Here is a 15,478-nt window from a genome sequence, read left to right on the forward strand (position 1 = left end):
TTCTTCTTTTCCAACTTCTAAAATAAATGCTCACTAAAATGAAACTGTCCCTGGCCATAAAACAATGCCTCCTTAGCCAGCTTAGAGTGCTGAAAGGGGAATTGATAAAGGAGGGTAGAGCAGACAGGAAATCAAATGTTAGTACATTTAACAGATGCAACATAGCTGATGTAATGCTTAAAAATCATCTTTGGAGAATAAAATAAATGCTGCAACGCTGGCTGGCAAGGTTAATATGATGGCTAAAATATTGGAGGGGTGGGCTTTTATGAATCACGCTGAAATATTAACTGTGAAATACCAGCACAGCTGCAGCTGAAGTGACTGTGAATGTCACAGGAAACACAGGCCAGGATGCGTCTTTGTTTTTCCGCCTGTGCTTTTCCATCACCGTGGTTATTTCGGAGCATTTCATCTTCATTTGGGTGGACGGACACTTATGAGAGGAAACTGAATGTGAGAGGTGCAGATAGTAGCAGGCACTCAGAAAATAACATGCAGCTGCTTTGCTTTTTCTTTTTACCATGCTGTTTCATTTTTAATAGGCCTACATACGCTTGAGCTTTGTCTTCATTTTTCCCTACGCTAGTAACATAACAGCAGCACAGGCGAAAACAAAAATGTGAATCCATGCATAACCAGGAAGCAGAAGGGTCTAAATAAACAAGTTAGATTACCCTGGCCACAAACTTCCTTTATATTTTTCACCCTCTCTTACTCCTCCCTTGCTCTGTGAACACGGACAAACTGAGCCAGCCGCCCTCATCTCCTCACATCTCCCAGGTCCATTTAGAGGCTAAGAGCCCCAAACACTCGTCTGAATCTTAATTAGATGTCAATCTGCTTGGAGGCTTTTCAACATCATAAAATGAGAAATCAAAAATATGCTGATTCAGATGACTGTTAACCTGGGATCGTTCCCGTTTCACCTACACTTGTACAACACAGTCATTTTAGCAAATTAGCTGTTTCATCATCTTATCCTGAAGAAGGGAGATGTCAGCTGTCAGCTTTATTTTGTTGATATGCATAATCATTTTCTAGCATGTGGGGCAGTTTTCTCTGGACAAGTTACATTTTTGTGTAGTTAAGGTTCCAAATTTTACACCCCTGAATCTGCAAGTCATGGAATCAGAGCTCGGCTTTGAATTGCTGAGCCGGTGACTTCTGATGTCCATCCATTTTCTTAACTGCTTATGTAATAGTCTTAATCATGTGTTGTGTCTGTTTTTATCATAAATTAAGACTATTTTCCTCTTTCCTTAATTAGCAGTTAGTACCATATTAGGAAGGGATTTTTTTTTTTTTTTTACCATTTAGGCCTCAGTTCAGTAATGGTAGACAAATATTTACACATACAGGTCTTGGATCTTTAATTCTACTGTCCAACTTACAGCCCTCCACAACACAAACGGTAAGCATAACATTAAAAAAAAGGCAGTGAACATCCACTAACTATTACTCTGCTACACTTACACAGTCAGGGTCTCAGACGTCATTGGGTGAGAAGCAGACAAACCACAAACAAGTGTCATCCTGGAATTACTGGGATTAACAATTAACACGAGACACATGGCTGTCATTATGTGGCAGGAAGTTGGAGCTTCCAGAGAAAACCCAGGGAGGACCTTTAAAATCCTAACCACAGTACTGCTCTGAATTTGGAATTATGCTAACTTTAAGACAGCCATATATAAACTGTCACCCCAGTCAAGCTCCAGAGCACCCTGAAGGAGCTTATTAGCACTAATAGTATTCTACTAATTAGTGCCAACATCTGCTTTTAGACCAAACCACTGCACAGAAACAGCTTTAATCAAAGGGATCAATGATCTGTTGGTAAATGCAGATAATGATCAGACCTCAGTTTTATTACTGCACTGCTAGATCCAAGCACTGCCTTTGACACTGTGGATCACTGTATTTTATTGGATAGGCTTGAACATTTTATCAGAGTTATGGGAAATGTTTTGTCATGGCTCAGATCCTACCTGTGCGGGAGATCTCAGACTGTTAGTTTAAAAATGATCTCTCTGAGACCTGTGCAGGGAGGCATGGGGTCCCTCAGGGCTCTGTACTTGGCCCATTGCTGTTTTCTCTGTATCTGCTGCCTCTTGGTGTTCTTCTGCGTTCTTTTAATGTAACCTTTAATTGTTACGCTGATGACTTGCAGCTTTTTTTTTGCTCCTTTAACCATTGGAAACTGTGCTGACTTGTCTCACTTAGAAGCTTGTGTATCTGCAATTGGGGCTGGTTATCTGATAATTTCCTGCCTCCAAAATTTGTCCGCAAAAATTGATGACTATGTCATAAATTGCAGGAACAAGGTAAAGAACTTGGGCGTGTGGTTTGACACGGTGCTCTACTTGAGTGAAAGAGACAACAAGAATTGGGTTTTATCACCTAAAGAACATCGCTAAAATCAGGCAAGTTTTACCACTTGACATTGCAGAGATTCTTATCCATGCATTTGTGTCTTCACACATTGGCTATTGCATTGTTCTTCTTTCTGGGAAGTGCGTTGCACTACCGAAGAAAGGTTTTTGAGGTTTACAGATGGTACAAAATGCAGCTGCTCACATTTTAGCCAAAACTGGGAAATTTGAGCACATTACCTGCAGTGCTGAAGTCGCTTCACTGGTCGCCTTGTCAGGTTTGAGCAGATTTTAAGGTCCTGTTGCTCACCTACAAGGCTTTAAATGGTTTGGCGCCTTCATATTTCTATGTTCCTTCCTGTGCTCTCCGATCTCAGGATACTGGGTTCCTAAAAGTTCCTAAACCCAGACCTGGTCTTAGTTCTGTCTACCAGGTTTTAAATTATACTTTTTTCTGTACTGGTTTTATTTTCTTTTATTTCTCTTTTTATCTTCAAATAACTGTTCAGCACTTTGCTTGAAACGGGCTTTATAAATAAAGTTATTATTATTATTATTATTATTATTATTATTATTATTATTATTATTATTATTATTATTATTATTATTATATTGCTGCATTCATCTTTCCCTCGACCCTGACTAGTCTTCCAGTTCCTGCTGGTGAAAAACATCCCGACAGTATGATGCTGCCACCGTGCTTCAATGTAGGGATGACATGATTCTTGTTATTCAGGCCAAAGAGTTCAATCTTGGTTTCATCAGACCAGAGAATTTAATTTCTTTCCTGAGAGTCCTTCAGTTTCCTTTTCCAAGCAGGCTGTTGTGTGCATTTTCCTGACGGGTCATTCTGTCTGCCCCCACACAGGCCTGATTAGTGCAGTGCTGCAGAAGTGGTTCTCCTCTCTATGTTGGAGCTCTGTCAAAGAAACCATCAAGAGTTTGGTCACTTCCCTGACTGAGGCCCGTCTACACCGACTGCTCAGATTGGCTGGGAAACCAGCTCTAGGAAGAGTTCTGGTTCTTCTTCTTTTTACGAATGATGGAGGTGACGCTGCCCATTGTGACCTGCAATACAGCGGAAATCTTTGTCATCTTCCCCAGGTCTGTGCCTTCATACAGTCCTGTGTCAGGGGTCCACACATAATTCTTTGAAATTCACAGCTTGGTTTGAGCTCAGACAGGCACTGCTAACCTTATGCAGACAGATGTGTGTGCCTTTCTAACTCATGTCCAGTCAACAGAACAAAACATCTGACAGATAATCAGTGGGAGCAGGATGCACCTCAGCTCAGTTTTCACCATCATGGCTGAGGCTGTGAACACTTATGTGTTATATTTTTGTATTTCATTTTTAATAAATTTGAGTTTCAAACAAACATTTTTCACTTTCTCTTTATGGGGTTCTATGTGTAGAGGTGAAGAAATGAATGTAATCCATCACAATTATGCAGAAATACAACAAAGGTAGAAGGTAGAAGAACACTTCTCCAACTCCAACCCCCGACGCATGTGGCAAGGACTCCAGACCATTACAGACTACAGGACCACCAAACCCTCCCCCGCATCCTCTGATGTCTCCTTCCTCAACGAGCTCAACAACTTTTATGCTCGTTTTGAGCGAGGGAACCCCACAACCACAACCAAAGCAGACATGACGCCAGACCACCAACCTCTGACTCTCTCCCCCACCGATGTAGGAGCGGTGCTGAGCAGGATCAATGTCCACAAGGCTGCAGGTCCAGATGGCATCCCCGGGCGTGTTCTCAGAGCGTGTTCTGGGGAGCTTGCAGGAGTGCTCACAGACATATTCAATCTGTCCTTGGCCCACGCTGTGGTACCGGCCTGCTTCAAATCCACCTCCATCGTCCCGATACCCAAAAACTCCAACCCATCTTGCCTCAATGACTACCGCCCAGTAGCACTCACCCCCATCATCACTAAGTGCTTAGAGCAGCTGGTCCTAGCACACTTCAAATCCTGTCTCCCCCCCACCCTGGACCCCCACCAATTCGCATACCGCCAGAACAGGAGCACAGAGGATGCAGTCTCCATCGCACTGCACTCTGTCCTCTCACACCTGGACAACAACAACACCTACGCCAGAATGCTGTTTATAGACTTCAGTTCAGCATTCAACACAATCCACCCCTCACAACTCATCAGGAAACTGACAGACCTGGGCATCAGCTCCCTCATCTGCAAATGGTTACTGGACTTCCTGACCAACCGCCCCCAACATGTCCGGCTGGATAACCACTGCTCATCTACCATCACAATGAACACCGGTGTACCACAAGGCTGTGTGATGAGCCCTTTCCTCTACTCCCTCTTCACCCACGACTGCAGACCTGCTGATGGTTCCAACACCATCATTAAGTTTGCAGATGACACCACGGTGATTGGCCTCATCAGTGACAACGATGAGGCCGCCTACAGGGAGGAGGTGGATCGTCTGGCTGAGTGGTGCGACACAAACAACCTGCTGCTTAACACTGAGAAGACCAAGGAGCTCATCGTGGACTACAGGAGGAATGCTGACCCACATCCACCCATCCACATTAAGGGGACGGCTGTGGAGCGTGTGAGCAGCTTCAAGTTCCTGGGAGTCCACATCTCCGAGGATCTCACCTGGACGACCAACTGCTCCAAGCTGGTCAAGAAGGCTCACCAGCGCCTCTTCTTCTTGAGGACCCTGAGGAAGAACCACCTGTCCTCAGACATCCTGGTGAACTTCTATCGTTGCACCATCGAGAGCATCCTGACCAACTGTATAACAGTCTGGTACGGGAACTGCTCTGCCTCGGACCGGAAGGCGTTGCAGAGGGTCGTGAAAACTGCCCAGCCCCAGTAAACACCAGTATGTGGGCCCCACATGGGCTATGGGGGTTCCAAGTGGGGATGGGCTTACAATGGGCATCCAATCTGGGACCCACCTGGGTTAGCCAGGTAGGACCCACCTGAGCCAGCCCAGATGGGCTATGTTCTATGGGCACCATATGGGTAACATATGGGAAGTTGCATGAACAGGCAACTGAGTTTAATGACCTTAGTTAAGTATAATTATTAGTCATGTGTAAGTATAAACATGAATTAAGATGAAATAACTGATAATAAATTATGCCACAGGCAGCATATGTATATTTAATTAATAACAAAATATACATATAAAATATATTAATATAAGTGAAACACAAAGAACAGATATGACTTAAAATTGTAAGACGCTTAATAAAATAAAATAAATGGTTTTACATTTGAGTGGGAAAAAAATTTCACTCCATGTAGGAGGGTTAGGGTTAACCCTTTTTGAAATCTCGCGTTATTTCATGAAATATCACGAGGTTTTCTTGAACCCGTCCCCCCCCCATTCTGGAACATTCTTCATTTCGCGCCCTTGGACAAAGCTGACAGTTAAGCTGACAATTTTTGGATTAAGTGCATCTTTGAGCTACGAACTTATCTGCAGTAAGGGTAAGAACTTTTTTGACTTAATTTGAATCCCTAAGTATAAATGAAATGTTTACAAAGTTATGATGCTGCAAAGTAATGAATGGCACAAGTGCTGGCAAACTTTTTCCTAGCACTCAAGCAATGCTAAGCTAGTTGAAATTTTTACGTAATGTTGGATTTAGCCAATTTTCACAGTTTGAAAGCATTTTCTGGTGTCCTGTATACTGCTTAACTAGCACCAAAATTAATTACTGTGTGTACTTAACATCAAGTTGTACTTAAACGTTATCTTGGTTTTTCTCTATGATTAGTATTAATAAAGGACTGTATTAGACCAATTTAACGAAGTTCTAATTTTTTAAGAGGAATATGGGAGGGTATTTTCACTATCAGAGCAACCAAAATTGCTTTGGTGTTGTCTTTATCAGCTTCATTCCTCACCGCTAAGTGATGAGGGTAGGCCATGGCCATGAGCAACTAGTCCCCAGCTTTTGCCCCTGTGTCAGGAGCATGCACAGCAGTCAGAGAGGCAGATCAGTGAGCACTCTATTTCTGTAGAAGACATCATCATTTTTCTTGCCATTGTTTTCATTTTTCCAGAAAAAGCAAATAAAATATAGGTGTTCTTGATTTGTTTGGGTTTTTTTTTTCATACACACTTTAGTATGCAACTTTATGTGTGTAGTTGTTTTAGTGAGAACTTAATCAGAAATAGTGTACTGACTCTAGAATCTGCCTCTCACTGTTGTGCAAGCTCTGTACATGAGGGAAACTGATTATTTAAGCAGAACTGATCGGTCTTGTTAGGGCCACAGTGCCAACTCCTTTTACTATGATTGCTGTGGCCCTCCTTTTTTCCTTTTGTAATGTATATTTGGCTAGAATCTACACATTTATTTATTTATAAAAAAGAAAAGCAATTGCTCTTTGGATGTGGTTCTAAAGATCTGTGATCTTTAAGTGTTTGTCTGGTGCCTGATTTGTGCATGTGCACTGTTATTTTAATTTGTTTCATTATGGCTTAAATTTGTTTGAATTTTGTGCATGCTCCTTTATCAACCTTCCTTCATGGACAGCTTGTGTGGTTATTGGCCAGGAGGGTTTGCAATGACCTCAAAACTTGAGATGTTTGTTGTTTTGATTATGACTTGGCTGACTATGGCTACTTATAAATTGCATAGTCACACTATTACATTAATATGTTATTAATATCTGTATATTGGTTTGATTTTGCTGTTGGACAGTGGAGTGAATAGTAGCAAGGGTTATGTGTGGTTTATCTCTTTCTTTATTTTTACAGACTTTGACATAAGAAGCAGTGTATATTTCAAAATTCATTTATATTCAAAATTTGATTCATGCCAGAAATATACTAGTAGGAATCTTTTTTTGAGTTTGTAACAATTAGAATTGTTACTTTATAAAGCGATGTCAGGGTCTTTTATTGTAATACAACAGCTTTTAAGGCTGGTGTAAGCATCACAGCAGATGTCTTTATGCCAAAGTAACTGAGGATAAAACACAGAAAAACATGAAGGAGATTTTCCTGGAGTGGCTTTTTAAATCAGATAACCTTAGAAATATTCTGCAGTTGAACAAAAACTGAAGAAAACCATGAATCAATATATGAACATTACCTGATGCTGCTGAAGTAAAGCAGAGCAAAGTTACAGAGGTTTTATTAGAGGTTTTGTTAGAGGTTTTATTAGAGAACAAGCTGAGTTTTTTGCAATTTGGCATAATTTGGCACAAAAAAACAACTGACAACAGCGCTAAGCACAACCGTACACTGATGTATAATAAGCAAGGGAATAATGTGGAAAACAGATTTCAGATGGGGAAACTTTTCTCGAAGTACACTACGAGAGAGCTGTGCAGGAAGTGTGATTTTTCTTTTTTTTTTCTTTTTTTTTTTAAAATTGTGGTGAAAACAAGACAGCAAGAGGGAATTAATGACAGTATTTATCAAATATGAAGCGTAGTTTGGATCTTCTTTTGCTGCTGGTTCAGTTAATTTTGGTTGGAGAGTGATGAAACCTGCATCATCAGAATTAGTGAGCTGTCGGCTTTCAGCCCTGACGGAGTGTCAGTGTACCTGCCCTCGGCGAAAAAGCTGACATCTCACACATTTTGATGCATCGGTTCCGCGCTTTGTGTTTACGTCTTTGTTCCTATATTTCTAATACACAAGTGACAGCCAAATGCTAAAGTGAATGAAATTTAAGAAAATGGCTTTATTAACCACGATTAATAACATGTAAATGTGCTTTGGATAGTTGTCAGGCCCCAATAATATTTCTGAGTAAGGACCTGTTGATGTAGTTAGTGTAACCTATCCAAGCTGTTACCCAGGTGACTGAAAAATACTACATTTTATCATTTTTATACATTTTATCTTTCAGAAAGCAATGGAGCAATCTGAGAGGACAAAGAGAAGAAAAATAGCTGCGAAAGTTGTTGAACATTTACGTCTCGTTTCACAGCAGAATGAGTTAGATCATCATCAGGACTTAATTTTTTTCTCAGATTCTTTTGAGAATAAACCCCTTGTGGAAGAGTACCATGATTGCGATGAACATGCTGGAGTCAGTTCACAAAATGAACAATCTGCAGACATTTTTTATGATGCTTTGGACTTTGACGTGTTTCCTGAAGACTCTGAAAGTGGGGTGTCTGAGTTTAATGAATTTGATCTGGACGATGACTGTTTCGATTCTGATGCTTTTTCAGACACACCAGATGATACAAAAGGACTTGCAGAGTGGGCTGCAGAATACAATGTGTCACATAATGCTTTGTCTGCCCTTCTTAAAATTCTTAGACAGAAAGGTCTTAATGTACCACTAGATGCTCGAACATTGATGTCAACTGCCCGCAAATGTAATGTGATAAATGTGGCTGGGGGATCATACTACCATTTTGGTTTAAAGAATTCAATTGTTGCAGCATTGGAGCTTTTAGATTTTGATTTAAAGAAACTAACAAACAATCTAACACTTAGAATTAATGTTGATGGTCTACCTTTATTCCGCAGCAACAATGTTAGTCTGTGGCCTATTCTGGGTAGAATCAAGGAGATCCCAAATTGTGATGTTTTTGTGATCGGGTTATACTCAGGTACAACCAAACCTTCTAATGTACAGGAGTACTTGAATGACTTTGTACAAGATGTAAGGGCAATTATACAAGATGGAGTTCAGTATAATGGTGTCCATTTCAGTGTTGCTGCTCCAGATGCATTCATTTGTGATGCACCTGCTCGTGCTTTTCTTAAATGTGTGAAGGGACACACTGGCTATTATGCGTGTGAGCGGTGCACTCAAAAGGGCATGTATGTGAATAGGAGATTGTGTTTTCCTGAAATTTCTGCTGAGAAAAGGACTGATGAGACTTTTCGTGCTATGGCCTACAAAGAGCATCAGGTTGGGGTGTCACCTCTGAATGAGTTGGGTGTGGGACTAGTCTCAGGTTTTGTGCTGGACTATATGCACCTTGTGTGTCTGGGGGTAATGCGAAAACTTATTTATCTTTGGTTAAAAGGTCCCCGAAAATGCAGACAGTCTATGCAAATTCTAACCGTGATTTCAGCATTCATGGTTTCTGTCAGGCAACATTTGCCTAAAAGTTTTGCAAGGAAACCAAGATCTCTCCTTGAAATTAGCATGTGGAAAGCAACTGAATTGAGACAATTTTTGCTTTACACAGGCCCAGTTGTTTTATTTAATAATATACCAAGCCAAATGTATAGACACTTTATACTTTTATTTGTATCTATAAGAATTCTTCTTAGTCCTGATTTGTGTATTGAGAACTGTGATTATGCAGAGGATGTTTTAAAGCAGTTTGTGAAAGATTTTGGTTCGATTTATGGTCTTGAATTTGTTGGTTATAATGTACATAATTTAATACACCTAGCTGAAGATGCGAAAAAGTTTGGACCTTTGGACAGTATTTCCTGCTTCCCATTTGAAACCTTCCTGGGTAAACTGAAAAAGATTGTGCGGAGGCCTCATAAACCTGTGGAACAAATTGTCAAGCGCGTCTATGAGACGCAAAGTATTCAGAAGAAAAGAAAAGAGAGGATGTCTGTTCCCTCTCCTCTTAAACAGCCTCATAACTCTGGACCAATAACAAGTGATCTTGGAACTTTTAAGCAGTACAGAAAATACACTGATGGACAGACATATGTTTCTTGCTCCATGGGAGATAACTGTTTCAATGTAGGGGGAAAAATTCTTATTGTGGCAAACATTTTACAGGATTGCCAAGTTGTCAAAGCACTGTGTCAGGTCTTTGAAAACTGTAATGCCTTTTTCAGCTATCCATTGGACTCAACATGCCTTGGAATTTACTTTGTTTCAAATCTGTCTAAACAAATGAATCTTGTATTACTTGATGAACTAAAACAGAAAATGGTGCTTTTGCCACTGAAGTCTGGATATGTGGCATTGCCACTGCTGTACTAGTTGGCTTCTTTTTGCTTTCTCACCAGCATGCATCCATTTGCAGTTGTTGATTTTCTGGATGGTGGAGGTGTATCCATAATTCCTTGCAAGTGGTTTACAGGACCAGCGGAAGATTCTTGTTTCTGGCCACCAGGGAGAGTCAATATCAATAAGGCTGTAAAGGATGGAGTTACTCCAGATGCAAACTGGTCACAGTACAGAGTTCGCATCTTGGGGAAAGCTGGTAAGAAGCATTTTTGTTTATTGCTACCAAATATTCTGTCATTAAAGACAGAACAAAAAATTTCCCTGTAATTTCACTAACAACATTTTGTTGATGTATGTCAAAAATTTACAGAAAACTATGAAAATGCCAGGGTGAAACTGCGGAGGTCTGAAGCAACCTCTGATCTGCAGACTGAGTCAGATTCTGGAAGCAGATTGGGAAAAGGGAAGCGGAAAAGGAGGTAATTATGTTTCTTTAAAACGCCTTAAAAGCAACAATTTATTGTGGTGATTATAAGAAAAACAAAAACAAGCTGACAGTATCTTTAGCAGACCATTACTGCTCACCAGATTTAGATATGATCTTAAAATAGCACTTTGTAACTTTTTGACTTTTAAAAATCAGTTTTAGACTCCTTTTGATGCCGGACTATACATTAATGTTTTTAGTTTGTAGGACTAACCAGTAACTAAATTGTTTGTGGGGTTTTTTAATATTTTTTTAAATTCATTTTAAGGCCAGTGATCCAGTCAAGCTCGGATGAGGATTGGGACAACGCTGCGGAACAGCCAGAGACCTCATCAACATCAGCAATGGAGAATAGACATTCAAGTGAAACTCCCCACCAGAACGTCACTCATCCATTTGTTCAGCTACCACCACCCTCAACTCCTTCACCTGTGGTTTCACAACCAGTTCCAAGACAACTTGTACAAGCCACCAATACCAGCATGTTTGTACGTGTTCTAACCCTCCTGGAAGACATTAAGGAGACTCAGAGGATCCACAGTCGAATGCTACAGTCTCTCCTCAAACAACGTGATGGACCAGTTGCTGCAGTATTACCCGAGGGTGCTGTTTTTCCTCTCCGGACAGTCGCAGACGTGGAAGCACTGGAACAAAAACTGATAGACCCTGTCTTCCTGAAAGAAGTGGTAAATAATAATGATGTAATGACAATAATTGATTAATGCCTCAATCTGCGTTTTATGCTAGCAGTTATGATTAAGGAAAGTTGGTGTTTGTTCAAACATGGTCAGTGCAATGAAGTGGCGGAAGGTGAGCTCCACAAAAGTTGCTGTTTTTGAAAATAAAATAAGTTGTACTTTACAAGTTGTGCCACGCCAAACCTTAAGAAATTACTTTTGGTGGATCAGTCATTTAGCTCTTTGCATTTACATCAGACAGTGTTTGACTTTGACACTTAACTCTTTCTCAATCAAATAGCATCAAAATTATTAAGCCTAATTACTGTGTAGCTGTGCAGGTTTTCTTTTAGGTGTGACTGATGGTACTACTGTCGGTAAAATTATTGTCCTTGTGTGTCCTAAGGTTGCTGTTGTGGCAGAGATCGGAGGGAGCACTGTTGATGAAGCCACCAGAAGAATGATGGCCTTCATTATGGACAATGCTCTTTCCAGGCAATATAACTTCGTTGGGCGCCATGGAAAGCGGGAATTTCGAGGGCTTAAGATTTTTGAAGTGCTATATGGTAAGCTCATTAGTTGTAAGATATTTTGTTGATGTTTGAATAACAGATGCTCATTTCAGCTGTAGTCAGTCTTCCAATCAATTTATCAGAATCAGAATCAGAATCAGAATACTTTATTGATCCCTGGGGGAAATTATTTTTTGTTACAGTGCTCCATTTTAAACCAACATTAAGACAAGACAGACAATACGCTAACTAAGAATAGTACAATATATACATATATATACATACATACATACATAAGTCACTTATAAATAAATATTTGGAAAAGAAACATGTGTAGCTGTAGCAGCAAACAGTGTGTTAAGTGGATGCGTTGTACAGGGAGATGGCCACAGGCAGGAATGATTTCCTGTGTCGTTCAGTGGTGCTTTTCGGTAATCTCAGTCTCTCACTGAACGAGCTCACTGATTTAAGGTTTTAATACTTTGGTTCTACATTTATGTGAGATCTTATGCCGTGTCACAGTATAAATATAAGTATGTAACAAAAAAAGAGAATTACAGCTGTGTCTTTAGATTCAGTAATATAGTCTCACTTTCTTGTGGTCAATATCTGTGCTTTACAGGCAGCTTGAAAAAAAATGCTCTTACAAGCCAGATTACCAGAAAAGAGGCAGAAAAGGCAGCTCCAAGTGGTTTATTGGTGCAAGAGATAGAGGAGGAAATCGCATGGCAAGGGCACAGTGTCACGTGCAGGAGAGGTATACCTTAGTGACTCAGTTTAGATAGACTGTGGAGATTAAATTAATTACAAATACTGTATTATTGAGGGAAATTATGTTTGGGTTTTTTATGGGGGGGGGGGCATCAGCTCATGTTGTTCTGGAGGGTGATGGCTGCTGCCAGGAATGACCACATATTTCTCTCTGGTTTGCAGCATACTTGAAGACAGCTCTCACTAAACCGTTTTTTGGTTCCTCACTGTGTTACGGTATGTGAACAATTTCCAGTTATGTTTAGCAGTTTGTGCAATATTCTTCTTTGCACAATCAGCTCCAGGAACTCCAGCCAGTCAAACAACTTGATCAGCACAACTTTCAAAACAACTCCAGTAGTATTGCAAATCTGATGTTATTTGTGAAAAAATGCACTTTTTTTTTTTCAGGACCAATGGATCACTGAATGAGTGAGAAGCTGTGTTTCAGTGCATTTCTTTTTCGTTTAAACTGTATAACATTGATTTGTTATTGTTTTGTGTATACTGGGGACCTTTTTTGTCAACATGTTCTCTAAACAAAAAAAATATTTGTATAGTATATAAAAAATTACTGTTATACTGCATACTGTTTTAAAATGTCATATTAATCAGTATTAATAAAAAAGATAAACTGACTTTGTTGTACAGGTGATTTAAATTTTAGCTTACTGTAGTATCCAAAATCCCATCTGGGCAAGCACACTTGGGGCCACCATGGAAACTGAGGACAAAAGTAGCTGGGTCCCAGGTGGGTAACCCAGGTGGGGCCCAAATATCAGACCCGCTTCTACCCATCTTGGTCCCACACTTGTTTATTGGCTGGGCCTGATTTGGGGCCCATCCAGAGCCCGTCATTAACCCATCTGGGCAAACACACTTGGGGCCACCATGAAAACTGAGGACAAAAGTAGCTGGGTCCCAGGTGGGTAACCCAAGTGGGCCCCAACTATCAGACCCACTTCTACCCATCTGGGTCCCACACTTGTTTATTGGCTGGGCCTGATTTGGGGCCCATCCAGGGCCCGTCATTAGCCCATCTGGGCAAACACACTTGGGGCCACCATGAAAACTGAGGACAAAAGTAGCTGGGTCCCAGGTGGGTAACCCAAGTGGGCCCCAACTATCAGACCCACTTCTACCCATCTGGGTCCCACACTTGTTTATTGGCTGGGCCTGATTTGGGGCCCATCCAGGGTCCGTCATTAACCTATGTGGGCAAACACATTTGGGGCCACCATGGAAACTGAGGACAAAATTAGCTGGACCCCAGTTGGGTTTCCCAAGTGGGCCCCAAATATTAGCCCTGATGCTCCCTATTTGGGCCCCACGTATGTGTGTTGACTGGGGCGCATCGCCGGAGCACCACTTCCTGCCATAAAAGACATCTACAGGAAGCGGTGTCTGAAAAGGGCTGGGAAAATCATCAAAGACCCCAGTCACCCATCACATGGACTCTTCACCCTCCTGCCCTCTGGGAGGCGCCACAGGAGCCTCCGGACTAAGACCACCAGGTACCGGAACAGCTTCTTCCCCACAGCTGTCAGACTCCTGAACTCTGCCTCCTGACATCTGACCCACGTTAAACTCATGGACTGAACATACACACACCCACAATGGACAACTGTACCCTCAAACACACAATAATAACATGGAGTGAACCACCACTCACAACCACTAGCACTTTATATAGCCTCTGTAGAAACTATCTACACCCTCACTTATCTTAACTGCACTACTGTATAGCTCTGTGTAAATAATCATTCTGTACATTCAATAATCTTTAATCCTACAACTGTTTACAACTTGCATAGTTCCCATTTCTGTATAGCTGTATATCTCAGATTTCTGTAAAGTTATTTATTTCATATTCTGTATAGTTTTTCATATTTATATCCTGTTCATAGCCTGTACATAGCTTGTACTCACTACAGCCTTTACATACTTAGTTATAGAATATTCACAACATACTTCATACCGTGTACATTATAACATACCATAATAGACCCATTTCTGTAGTATACTTACATATCTATACTATTGCTAATATATATTGTAATATATCTATATCACTAAAGCACTTCTGGATGGATGCAAACTGCATTTCGTTGCCCTGTACCTGTGCATGTGCAATGACAATAAAGTTGAATTCTAATTCTAATTCTAATTCAAATGTTTCAAGAACAGTGTTTTGGTGTGTGCAAGAGTAAAAGGAGCTCTCCGTGGGACTCGTCCACCTGAACATTTATTAGGTGGGACTTTTTTGTAGGTTTTATGATATTCTGGTCAAAGATGTGAAACAATGAAGCAAAATGTTAACAATTTTCCCAAATCCTTTCCTAATATTTAGTCCAATCACATTGTGTTGTGTGGCTTTGTTTTGAACATATTAAAAAATACAACATCAAAGAAAACAAACACACACAGCATGTTTACTAACACATTTTAAAAATAAAATAAAATTATGAAAGATATTTATTTGATAAAAAGTACAGAAAAATATTTACTCCTGCTCCAGTTGGCCTCATCCATGACACCCATGAAGCAGTTTTCACCAAATAGTCCTTTTATTGCTGTTGAATATTGATGTAGTTTATCTCAGTAAGTGCAGTTAAAATGAGGCTTTAATACCAAATGTTGAACTGCGTGACCAGCACTGGGACATCTGAGAGAAAAGCAAAGAATTGTTGGTTTTGGTTCTTTAATTGGGAAACCTGAAAACTTGTGCAGCTGTGTGGAAGTTCACACTTATTTACTTTGCTGCCCGAAACACGAGTACGGCTTTTATTTC

At 40.5% G+C, this 15,478-nt stretch overlaps 1 protein-coding gene across 3 annotated transcripts; it reads left to right on the top strand.

Moving 5' to 3' along the window:
* Positions 1-5,739: 5,739 nt before the first annotated feature.
* On the top strand, positions 5,740-13,325 carry LOC112431222 (uncharacterized). Of its 3 annotated transcripts, XM_076890639.1 has the most exons (7): positions 5,740-5,849; positions 8,231-10,517; positions 10,632-10,740; positions 11,017-11,434; positions 11,832-11,991; positions 12,871-12,924; positions 13,099-13,325. In XM_076890639.1, exons 2-7 carry the CDS (start codon positions 10,322-10,324, stop codon positions 13,113-13,115), a joined length of 954 nt encoding a protein of 317 aa, XP_076746754.1. In that variant the 5' UTR covers positions 5,740-5,849; positions 8,231-10,321; the 3' UTR covers positions 13,116-13,325. The 3 variants fall into 3 exon arrangements, with proteins under 3 accessions (XP_076746754.1, XP_076746750.1, XP_076746751.1); XM_076890635.1 differs by having other exon boundaries at positions 12,560-13,325; XM_076890636.1 differs by having other exon boundaries at positions 5,750-5,849; positions 10,321-10,517; positions 12,560-13,325.
* Positions 13,326-15,478: the final 2,153 nt, after the last annotated feature.

Source organism: Maylandia zebra, linkage group LG2 (genome assembly GCF_041146795.1).
Source record: "Maylandia zebra isolate NMK-2024a linkage group LG2, Mzebra_GT3a, whole genome shotgun sequence".
Taxonomy (NCBI): Eukaryota; Metazoa; Chordata; class Actinopteri; order Cichliformes; family Cichlidae; genus Maylandia; species Maylandia zebra.